Here is a 12,726-nt window from a genome sequence, read left to right on the forward strand (position 1 = left end):
TGGCTTCTTTAACATGTTTAGGGTGGAAACTGGAGAAGTGGAGCATTGTGAGATTGTCTGTGAGCTTGCGGTACAGTGAGGTGCTGAGGTGACCGTCCTTAATGGAGATGCATGTGTCCAAGAATGCAACTAATTCTGGGGAATAGTCCATGGTGAGTCTGATGGTGGGGTGGAATTTGTTGATATCATCATATAGTTGTTTCAGTGATTGTTCACCATGAGGCCAAAGGAAGAAAATGTCATCGATGTATCTAGTGTATAGCATCGGTTGAAGATTCTGTGCAGTGAAGAAGTCTTGTTCGAACCTGTGCATGAAGATGTTGGCATATTGAGGTGCAAATTTGGTCCCCATGGCTGTTCCATGTGTCTGGATGAAAAACTGGTTGTTGAAGGTGAAGACATTGTGGTCCAGGATAAAGCGGATGAGTTGTAAAATTGCATCTGGAAACTGGCAGTTGTCAGCATTGAGTACTGAGGCAGTCGCAGCAATGCCATCGTTGTGGGGGATGTTGGTGTAGAGCGCCGAGACATCCATTGTGACAAGGAGTGCTCCTGGTTCAACTGCTCCATGTGTGCTGAGTTTCAGTAGGAAGTCCGTAGTGTCGCGACAAAAGCTGGGGGTTCTTTGTACAATGGGTTTCAGGATGCCCTCGACGTAGCCGGAGAGGTTCTCACACAGAGTCCCATTGCCCGATACAATGGGACGGCCAGGTGTGTTTGCCTTGTGTATCTTTGGGAGGCAGTAGAGATCTCCAATGCGGGGAGTACGTGGAATGACAACGGATGAATGAACATCGCTCGACAGTCACCAGGCAAGACTGTTCCCTTCCTGTTGGCGAACACTTCAGTGGTCACGGGCATTCAGTCTCTGACCTTCGGGTAAGCATTCTCCAAGGCGGCCTTCACGACACACGACAGCGCAGAGTCGCTGAGCAGAGACTGATAGCCAAGTTCCGCACACATGAGGACGGTCTCAACAGGGATCTTGGGTTCATGTCGCACTATCTGTAACCCCCGTGACTTGCCTGGGTTTGCAAAACCTCACTTACTGTACTGTCTGGAGACAATACACATCTCTTTAACCTGTGATCAGTGCTCCTTCCACTCACATTATCAGCCACTTCAGGTCTTGAACAGCAGGTTAGGTGTAAGGATTCGCATTTTAATCAGTAATCTCTAAACTGTCTGTGCTTTATATGCTCTGTCTGAGGCCAGAACTCTCCATTCACCTGACGAAGGGGGTAACCCCGAAAGCTAGTGAGTATATTATCAAATAAATAGGTTGGACTAAAACCTGGTGTTGTCAGACTTTTTACTGTGTTTACGCCAGTCCAACGCCGGCATACCCACATCATAACAACCTTTCACCATGCTTTTCCTGTTTCACTCACACAAGTTCATCCCAACCTGTCGCTTCCAGTTTCTGAGCATTAACAAACAGAATACAATAAAGGCAGACATGTCTTTATTCAGCATATTGCCTCTGTCCCCTGATGGGTGAAGTTACTGCTTCATGTATGAGCTGCTAATCCCTCCGTTAAGCTCAGTGCATTACTGATTGACACTGCTGGTTCCAGCACTTTGCTCCATCTGAAACCTTCACCCCTGACCACGAGCTGATATCATTATTATCATTTTGTTCCGAGGTGACCTTTAACTTTCTTTGTGTTTCTCTCCACTTGTGTATGAAGATGGTCCTTTTGTAGAGAGTTCTATTGTAATCTGTCCTGTCTCTGACGGAGAGAGATCCTGGGTTTTAAGATTGGTCCTAATTCAATGGGTTATTTGATGGAAAGCTAATGAATTGGCTGAACTCATAAAACATTTTACAGAAGGAATCTGATCCCACCAATCATGAATCTTTCCCCCTGAACTTCAAACACTCGTAAAGATAAATTACTGCTCATTCACTAATTATTTGCGATAAATTGAAGTCAACCCATTGGCTGATGCCCGGATTCCATTCATTCTTCCTGATGTGTAGAATTAGGCTGAGTTCAGACAACACTCGTAGCCGCAATGAAATTTGATGAGCTTTTCGATGAAGTTGGGGGTTTTGGGAGATTCCAGGTGTTTATTCTGCTCATACTGTGTTCTCCCACACTGATTGTGCCCTGGAATTTCCTCCTCCATAACTTCCTATCAGCTGTGCCCACACACCATTGCCACCTAACAGCCCAGGAATTGCTCAACCTGACCCAGGAAGACAGACTGCTGGCTGGTATTCCCCAGGAGGAAGATGGATCCCTCAGTGCGTGTAAGATGTACTCAATGCCACAGTTCCACATCATCAATGAGACAATTAGTGAATACAACCAGTCTGTGATTATCAGCTGCCAGAATGGATGGGATTACAACCAAACACAATTCATCTCAACGTTAGCCACTGAGGTAATGGAATTCATTTCAGTCACTCGGGGACATGGGCATCGCTGGCTGGCCAGCACTTATTGCCCAGCTATAGTTGCCCAAGGGTAGTCGAGAGTTAACCATGTGGCTGTGGTCCTGGAGTCACATGTAGGCCAGACCAGGTAAGGGCTTGATTTGATTTATTATTGTCACATGTATTGGGATACAGTGAAAAGTATTGTTTCTCGCGCACTATACAAACAAAGCATACCATTCATAGAGAAGGAAAGGAAGAGTGCAGAATGTAGTGTTACAGTCACAGCGAGGGTGTAGAGAAAGATCAACTTAATGCGAGATGGGTCCATTCAAAAGTCTGACAGCAGCAGGGAAGAAGGTGTTCTTGAGTCGGTCGGTACGGGACCTCAGACTTTTGTACCTTTTTCATAAGAATATAAGAAATAGGAGCAGGAGTAGGCCATCTAGTCCTTCGAGCCTGCCCCGCCATTCAATAAGATCATGGCTGATCTGTCGTGTCTCAGTTCCACTTTCCCGCCCTTTCTCCATAACCCTTAATCCCCTCTCTTATCAAAAACCCATCAACCCGCGTCTTAAAAATATTTAGCGAGGTAGCCTCCACCACTTCAACGGGCAGAGAATTCCAGAGATTCACCACCCTTTGAGTGAAGAAGTTCCTCCTCAACTCCGTTCTAAATCGCCCCCCCTTTATCTTGAGGCTGTGCCCCCTAGTCCTACTGTCCTTTCTGAGCGGGAAGAGTCTCTCCACCTCTATCCTATCCATCCCATTCATCATCTTATATGTCTCAATGAGCTCTCCCCTCATTCTTCTAAACTCTAACGAGTACAAGCCTAGTTTATTCAGCCTCTCCTCATAGCTCAACCCCCTCAACTCCGGCATCAGCCTAGTAAACCTCCTCTGCACTCCCTCCAAGGCCAAAATATCCTTGCGTAAGTACGGCACCCAAAACTGCACACAGTACTCCAGCTGCGGCCTCACCAATGCCCTATATAGCTGCAGCAAGACCTCCCTACTTTTATATTCAATCCCCCTCGCTATGAAGGCCAGCATCCCATTCGCCTTCCTGACCACCTGCTGCACCTGCAAGCTGGGTTTTTGTGACTCATGCACAAGGACCCCGAGGTCCCTCTGCACCGTCGCCTGCTGCAGTTTTTCACCACGTAAGTAATAATCCTTCCTACCATTATTCCTACCAAAGTGGACCACCTCACACTTGCCAACATTAAATTCCATTTGCCACCTAATTTGGTCACCTAGTTAGAGGAAGGATGTAAATAAGGTTGAAAGAGTGCAGTTGAAAGTCACAAGGATGTTGCCGGGATTGAGAAGCTGAGTTACAGAGAGAGATTGAATAGATTAGGACTTTAATCCCTGGAGCGTAGAAGAATGAGGGGAGATTTGATAGAGGTGTATAAGATTTTGATGGGTATAGATAGAGTGAATCCAAGCAGGCTTTTTCCACTGAGGCTAGGGGAGAAAAAAACCAGAGGGCATGGGTTAAGGATGAAGGGGGAAAAGTTTAAAGGGAATATTAGGGGGGGGGATTCTTCACACAGAGAGTGGTGGGAGTGTGGAATGAGCTGCCGGATAAAGTGGTAAATGTGGGGTCACTTTTAACATTGAAGAAAAGCTTGGACGGGTTCATGGATGAGAGGGGTGTGGAGGGATATGATCCAGGTGCAGGTCAGTGGGACTAGGCAGAAAAATGGTTCAGCACAGACAAGAAGGGCCAAAAGGCCTGTTTCTGAGCTGGAATTTTCTACGGTTTCTGTGGTTATTCATTGGCCATTGGTGAGGTTCCAGCGGACTGGAGGATAATCAATGTTGTCCCGTTATTTAGAAACTATTATAAAAATTATTGGCGGGCTGTGACAAGTGATGTTCCTCAGGGATCAGTGCTGGGACCTTTGCTGTTTGTAATATATATAAATGATTTGGAGGAAAATGTAACTGGTTTGATTAGTAAGTTTGTGGATGACACAAAGGTTGGTGGATTTGCGGATAGCGATGAGGACCATCAGAGGATACAGCAGGATATAGATCAGTTGGAGACTTGGGCGGAGAGATGGTGGATGGAGTTTAATCCGGACAAATGTGAGGTAATGCATTTTGGAAGGTCTAATACAGATAGGAAATATACAGTAAATGACAGAACCCTTAAGAGTATTGATAGGCAGAGGGATCTGGGTGTACAGGTACACAGGTCACTGAAAGTGCCAATGCAGGTGGAGAAGGTAGTTAAGAAGGCATACGGCATGCTTGCCTTCATCGGCTGGGGCACTGAGTTTAAAAATTGGCAAGTCAGGTTGCAGCTTTATAGAACCTTAGTGAGGCCGCACTTGGAATATAGTGTTCAATTCTGGTCACCACACTACCAGAAGGATGTGGAGGCTTTGGAGAGGGGACAGAAAAGATTTACCAGGATGTTGCCTGGTATGGAGGGCATTAGCTATGAGGAGAGGTTGGAGAAACTTGGTTTGTTCTCACTGGAGCAACGGAGGTTGAGGGGAGACCTGATAGAAGTTTACAAGATTATGAGAGGCGTGGACAGAGTGGATAGTCAGAAGCTTTTTCCCAGGGTGGAAGAGTCAATTACTAGTCATAATCATAAAAAGAATTTTAGAAATCCTACAGTGCAGAGGGAGGCCATTCGGCCCATCACCAAACCAGAGCATCCAGGGGAAACCCACACAGACACGAGGAGAATGTACAAACTCCACACAGACCGTGGCCAGAGCCAGGAATTGAACCCAGGTCCCTGACGCTGTGAAGCAACAGTGCTAACCACTGTGCTACCGTGCCACCCTAAATGTGAAGTGGAGATGCTTGTGTTGGACTGGGGTAAACACAGTAACAAGTTTCACAACACCAGGTTAAAGCCCAACAGGTTTATTTGGTAATAAAAGCCACGAACTTTTGGAGCGCTGCCCCTTCATCAGGTGAGTGAGTCAAGCCTGTCAGTCAGCCAATCAGCAAAGCCTCTATCCATACCAGGATCTTGCCCTTAAGACTTTTGGGCATTGAACTTATTTAACAGTCTCCTGTGCGGCACCTTGTCAAGAACCTTCTGGAAATCTAAATAAATCACATCCACTGGTTTCCTTTATCTAACTTCCTTGTTACTTCCTTAAAGAACTCTAACAGATTAGTCAGACACAACCTTCCCTTGACTAAGCCCTGCTGACTTAGCCCTACTTTATCAAGCACTTCCAGGTACTCTGCAATCTCATCTCTAATAATAGACTCTAAAATCCTGCCAATGACCGAAGTCAGGTTAACCGGCCTATAATTTCCCATCTGCTGCCTCCCTCCCTTCTTAAACAGCAGTGTTACATTAGCTATTTAAGGTTAATGTGCAGGTTCAGTCAGCAGTTAGGAAGGCAAATGCAATGTTAGCATTCATAGAACATAGAACACTACAGCACAAACAGGCCCTTCGGCCCACAAGTTGCGCCGATCACATCTATACCTACCAGGCCGTAGACCTATCTGTAACTCCCAATCCCATTAAATCCCACATCTCATCCAGAAGTCTTTTAAAAGACCCCAGCGAGTTCGCCTCCACCACCACCGACGGCAGCCGATTCCATTCACTCACCACCCTCTGAGTGAAAAACTTACCCCTGACATCTCCTCTGTACTTGCTTCCCAGCACCTTAAACCTGTGTCCTCTCGTAGCGACCATTTCAGCCCTGGGAAATAGCCTCTGAGAATCCACCCTATCTATTCCTCTCAACATTTTATAAACCTCTATCAGGTCGCCTCTCAACCTTCGTCTCTCCAGGGAAAAGAGTCCCAGCTCCCTCAACCTAACTTCATAAGGCATGCCTCCCAATCCAGGCAACGTCCTTGTAAATCTCCTCTGCACCCTCTCAATAGCTTCCACATCCTGTAGTGAGGCGACCAGAACTGCGCACAGTACTCCAAGTGGGGTCTGACAAGGGTCTTATAAAGTTCCAGCATTACCTCCCGACTCCTAAACTCAATCCCTCGATTAATGAAGGCCAGTACACCATACGCCTTCTTAACCACATCCTCCACCTGCGAGGCCGATTTCAGAATCCTATGGACCCGGACCCCAAGGTCCCTCTGCTTTTCAAGCCAGCTAAGACTCCTACCCTTGATATTGTATTCCTTCATCCCATTGGTCCTGCCAAAATGGACCACTACACATTTATCCGTGTTGATTCAGCAATGATTAAATAGCGGAGCAGACTCGATGGGCCGAGTGGCCTAATTCTGCTCCTATGTCTTATGGGGGTCTTATGATCATGGCTTATCGTCCAACTCAGTAGCCTAATCCTGTTACCTTGAATACATTCAATGTTTTGGCATCAACTGCTTCCTGTGGGAATGAATTCCACAGGCTCACCGGGTGAAGAAATGTCTCCTCATCTCCGTCCTAAATGGTCTACCCCCAATCCTCAGACTGTGACCCCCTGGTTCTGGACTCCCCCCACCATCGGGACATCCTCCCTGCATCTACCCTGTCTAGTCCTGTTAGAATTTTATAAATCTCTATGAGATTTAATTTGATTTTTTGATCTGATTTATTATTGTCACATTAGTATACAGTGGAAAGTATTGTTTCTCGCGCGCTGTACAGACAAAGCATACCGTTCATAGAGAAGGAAAGGAAAGGAGTGCAGAATGTAGTGTTACAGTCATAACGAGGGTGTAAAGAAAGATCAACTTAATGCGAGGTAGATCCATTCAAAAGTCTGACAGCAGCAGGGAAGAAGCTGTTCTTGAGTCGGTCGGTACGGGACCTCAGACTTTTGTATCTTTTTCCCGATGGAAGAAGGTGGAAGAGAGAATGTCCGGGGTGTGTGGGGGGGGTCCTTAATTATACTGGCTGCTTTGCCGAGGCAGCGGGAATGATCTTTCATAGTTCCTTGCGGTCTTGGGCAGAGCAGGAGCCCAGGCCAAGCTGTGATAAAACCAGAAAGAATGCTTTCTATGGGGCATCTGTAAAAGTTGGTGAGAGTCTTAGCTGACATGTCAAATTTCCTTAGCTTTTTGAGAACATAGAGGTGCTGGTGAGCTTTCTTAACTATTGTGTCAGACAGGAGGGACTAGGACAGGTTGTTGGTGATCTGGACACCTAAAAACTTGAAGTTCTCGACACTTTCTATTTCGTCCCCACTTCCATCCCCTTTGATCTCCCCTTGTTTGTCTGAACTCATTATTTTATAGCCTGCTATAAGATCACCCAACTGCATTGCCACTTTCAGTGACCTACGTACCTGTACACCCAGATTCCTCTGCCTATCAATACTGTGAAAAGGTCTGTCATTTACTGTATATTTCCCATCTGTATTAGACCTTCTAAAATGCATTATCTCACAGTTGTCTGGATTAAACTCCATCTGCCATCTCTCCACCCAGGAGTCCAACTGATCTATATCCTGCTGTATCCTCTGATGGTCATCGCTATCCTCAAATCTCACGGGATCCAGGGTGAGGTTTCTAAATGGATACAAAATTGGCTTCTTGACAGAAGCCAGAGGGTGGTTGTAGAGAGTTGTTTTTCAAACTGGAGGCCTGTGGCCAGCGGTGTGCCTCAGGGATCAGTGCTGGGCCCACTGTTATTTATCATTTATATTAATGATTTGGATGAAAATATAGGAGGCATGGTTAGTAAGTTTGCAGATGACACCAAGATTGGTGGCATAGTGGACAGTGAAGAAAGTTACCTTGGATTGCACCAGGATCTTGATCAATTGGGCCAGTGGGCTGATGAATGGCAGATGGAGTTTAATTTAGATAAATGTGAGGTGATGTATTTTGGTCGATTGAACCAGGGCAGGACTTACTCAGTTAATGGTAGGGCACTGGGGAGAGTTACAGAACAAAGAGATCTAGGGGTACAGGTTCATTACTCCTTGAAAGTGGAGTCACAGGTGGACAGAGTGGTGAAGAAGGCATTCGGCATGCTTGGTTTCATCGGTCAGAACATTGAATACAGGAGTTGGAACATCTTGTTGAAGTTGTACAAGACATTGGTAAGGCCACACTTGGAATACTGTGTACAGTTCTGGTCACCCTATTATAGAAAGGATATTATTAAACTAGAAAGAGTGCAGAAAAGATTTACTAGGATGCTACTGGGACTTGATGGATTGAGTTATAAGGAGAGACTGGATAGACTGGGACTTTTTTCTCTGGAGTGTAGGAGGCTGAGGGGTGATCTTATAGAGGTCTATAAAATAATGAGGGGCACAGATCAGCTAGATAGTCAATATCTTTTCCCAAAGGTAGGGGAGTCTAAAACTAGAGGGCAGAGGTTTAAGGTGAGAGGGGAGAGATAGAAAAGCGTCCAGAGGGATAATTTTTTCACACAGAGGGTGGTGAGTGTCTGGAACAAGCTGCCAGAGGTAGTAGTAGAGGCGGGTACAATTTTATCTTTTAAAAAGTATTTAGACAGTTACATGGGTATGATGGGTATAGAGGGATATGGGCCAAATGTGGGCAATTGGGAATATCTTAGGGGTTTAAAAAAACAAAGGGTGGCATGGACAAGTTGGGCCGAAGGGCCTGTTTCCCTGCTGTAAACCTCTATGACTCTACGAGATTCCCCAGAACTCATACTGAAACAGCCTGTTCCACCGTTCTGTGACATTATCACATCTGGATCTTTATTCCAGTTTCATTATCCAAGTGAAGAAAACATCTCTCGATCTCTGCATTGAAATTTCTAATTGACCCGAGCTCCTCTCCCAGCTGTTGTTTGGAAGAGAGACAGTTTGAAATGTCTGTTCCTGTGTGTGTCCAAGGGATGACCATGAAGAACCTGGCTCTCCTGTTCTAGATCTGAGCCCCCAACCTCTGGACTACTTTCTCAGAAAAAACTCTAAATCATCATAAACCCCTTGGTCACATCTTCCTTCAGTAATCCAAAGTTGAAAGAATATGAGACTAGATCACACAAGCTGTTGCTATAATTTAACCCTTTATGCCCTGGGAGCTGCCCTGCTGTCCCTCCCAGACCACCTTCCTGAAGCCTGGAACTGAGCAGGTTGGGGGGTCGGAGCCAGGCTTTAGGGAACGGTACAGTTACTCCACACCCTCCTAAACATTGCATTCATCCTTAAATCACCTTTCCTGAACCAATCCAGGAGTTTGGAGTCCTGAATTTCCCACCTGCTACAGGACGTGCATGGACAGGCTTCAGTTTGCCAGTTGTTGAAGGAATGATGTTTTTCTTCTGTATTTTTTTTTCAGTGGGATCTGGTGTGTGAGAAACGGAGTCTGAATCAGGCAGCCACCAGCCTGTTCTTTGTGGGAGTGATGCTGGGAGCTCTACTCCTTGGTTATTTATCAGACAAGTATGTTATTAGCGTGGTCAGTTGATCAGTTGCTGTGTTCTAATTTGTACCTGTGGGCAGAGAATGGACTCCAAGTTCCACAGCCTCAATCCATCACTGCAAAAGATTGTTAAAATACAGAGAGAGCTGTACAATCCAAATTTCACCGCACTGTCACAGCACTGACCCTCTGACAGTGCGGCACTCCCTCAGCACTGACCCTCTGACAGTGCGGCACTCCCTCAGCACTGACCCTCTGACAGTGCGGCACCCCCTCAGTACTGACCCTCTGACAGTGCGGCGCTCCCTCAGCACTGACCCTCTGACAGTGCGGCACCCCCTCAGCACTGACCCTCTGACAGTGCGGCACTCCCTCGGCACTGACCCTCTGACAGTGCGGCGCTCCCTCAGCACTGACCCTCTGACAGTGCGGCACTCCCTCGGCACTGACCCTCTGACAATGCGGCACTCCCTCGGCACTGACCCTCTGACAGTGCGGCACTCCCTCGGCACTGACCCTCTGACAGTGCGGCGCTCCCTCAGTACTGACCCTCTGACAGTGCGGCACTCCCTCGGCACTGACCCTCTGACAGTGCGGCACTCCCTCAGCACTGACCCTCTGACAGTGCGGCACTCCCTCAGCACTGACCCTCTGACAGTGCGGCACTCCCTCAGCACTGACCCTCTGACAGTGCGGCACTCCCTCAGCACTGACCCTCTGACAGTGCGGATAACTTCTCTACTTTTGAATTCAATTCTCCTGACAATTGACAATAACATTCTATGAATTTTCCTAATTATTTGCTATACCTGTATACTTGCTTTTTGTGATTCATGCACTCGGACACCCAGATCCCTCTGTACCTCTGAGCTCTGCAATCTCTCACCATTTAGACAATAAACTTCTTTTTATTCTTCCTTTCCAAATGGACAATTTTTCATTTTCCCACATTATTCTACATTTCTAGATTTTTGTCCACTCGCTTTAGAACAAAGAACAAAGAAAATTACAGCACAGGAACAGGCCCTTCGGCCCCTCCAAGCCTGCACTGACCGTGCTGCCCCCGACTGAACTAAAACCCCCTACCCTTCCGGGGACCATATCCCTCTATTCCCATCCTATTCATGGATTTGTCAAGATGCCCCTTAAAACTCACTATCGTATCCGCTTCCACTCCCTCCCCCGGCAGCGAGTCCCAGGCACCCACCACCCTCTGTGTAAAAAATCTGCCTCATACATCTCCTTTAAACCTTGCCCCTCACACCTTAAACCTGTGCCCCTGAGTAATTGACTCTTCCACCCTGGGAAAAAGCTTCTGACTATCCACTCTGTCCATGGCCCTCATAATCTTGTAGACTTCTATCAGGTCTCCCCTCAACCTCCGTCGCTCCAGTGGGAACAAACCAAGTTTCTCCAACCTCTCCTCATAGCTAATGCCCTCCAGACCAGGGGCAACATCCTGGTAAATCTTTTCTGTACCCTCTCCAAAGCCTCCACATCCTTCTGGTAGTGTGGTGACCAGAATTGAACACTATATTCCAAGTGCAGCCTAACTAAGGTTCTATGAAGCTGTAACATGACTTGCCAATTTTTAAACTCAATACCCTGGCCGATGAAGGCAGGCATGCCGTATGCCTTCTCGACTACCTTCTCCACCTGCATTGCCACTTTCAGTGACCTGTGTACCTGTACACCCAGATCCCTCTGCCTATCAATACTCTTAAGGGTTCTGCCATTTACTGTATATTTCCTATCTGTATTAGACCTTCCAAAATGCATTACCTCACATTTGTCTGGATTAAACTCCATCTGCCATCTCTCCGCCCAAGTCTCCAACTGATCTATATCCTGCTGTATCCTCTGATGGTCCTCATCGCTGTCCGCAAATCCACCAACCTTTGTGTCTTCCACAAACTTACTAATCAAACCAGTTACAATTTCCTCCAAATCATTTATATATATTACAAACAGCAAAGGTCCCAGCACTGATCCCTGAGGAACACCACTTGTCACAGCCCTCCATTCAGAAATACACCCTTCCACTGTTACCCTCTGTCTCTGTGACCGAGCCAGTTTTGTGTCTACCTTGCCAGCTCACCTCTGATCCCACCAATGTCAATGTCCATTTGTCGCCTCCTTATGTCCTCTTCATAATTTACCTTCCTTCCCAGCTTTGCGTAATCATCAAATTGAGAATTAGTCCATCCAATCATTTCATCTAAGTTATTTCTATAAAGTGTGAAAAGTTGAGGTTCCAGCACTGATCCCTGTGACACACAATTTCACATCCCACCAACCAGTGGCCCATTTATACCGACTGTCTGTTTCCTGTTTTAATAACGAATCTCAATCCATGCCAATATGTTACCCCCAACACCATAAGCTTTTATTTTCCACAAAACCTTTGATGTGACATCTTATTGAATACCTTCTGGAGATCTAAGTCCAGCACATCCACTGGTTCCCCTTCATCCACAGGACATGTGACTTCTTCAAAGAACTTCAGTCAATTGGTTGAAATTGATTTCCCTTCCACAAAACCATGTTGACCCTGCCCGATTACCTCAAAATTTTTATACAGCATTTATTTAATAATAGTTTCTAACATTCTCCCTGTGGTAGATGTTAGGCTAACCTGTCATTTCCAGCTTTCTGTCCTACATAAGAACATAAGAAATAGGAGCAGGAGTGGGCCATCTGGCCCTTCGAGCCTGCCCCGCCATTCAATAAGATCGTGGCTGATCTGAAGTGGATCAGTTCCACTTTCCCGCTTTCTCCCCATAACCCTTAATTCCCTTGTCTATCAAAAACCTATCTACCCGTGACTTAAATATATTTAGCGAGGCAGCCTCCACCACTTCAACAGGCAGAGAATTCCAGAGATTCACCACCCTTTGAGTGAAGAAGTTCCTCCTCAACTCCGTTCTAAACTGCAACCCCCCCCCCTTATCTTGAGGCTGTGCCCTCTAGTCCTGCTGTCCTTTCTGAGTGTGAAGAATCTCTCTACCTCTACCCTATCCATCCCATTCATC

General features: G+C 46.4%; 1 protein-coding gene across 1 annotated transcript in view; it reads left to right on the plus strand.

Annotated features, from left to right (window-relative positions):
• The first annotated feature begins 2,019 nt into the window (after positions 1-2,019).
• Positions 2,020-12,726, plus strand: part of LOC145337678 (solute carrier family 22 member 7-like) — a 71,981-nt gene continuing 61,274 nt past the window's right edge. The window contains exons 1-2 of the mRNA XM_080182502.1: positions 2,020-2,391; positions 9,611-9,714. Coding sequence (XP_080038628.1) covers positions 2,020-2,391; positions 9,611-9,714 — 476 coding nt within the window. The remainder of the gene's footprint in view (positions 2,392-9,610; positions 9,715-12,726) is intronic.

The sequence above is a fragment of the Carcharhinus amblyrhynchos genome, unplaced genomic scaffold (genome assembly GCF_965287045.1).
Source record: "Carcharhinus amblyrhynchos unplaced genomic scaffold, sCarAmb.v2.hapA scaffold_58, whole genome shotgun sequence".
Lineage (NCBI taxonomy): Eukaryota > Metazoa > Chordata > Chondrichthyes > Carcharhiniformes > Carcharhinidae > Carcharhinus > Carcharhinus amblyrhynchos.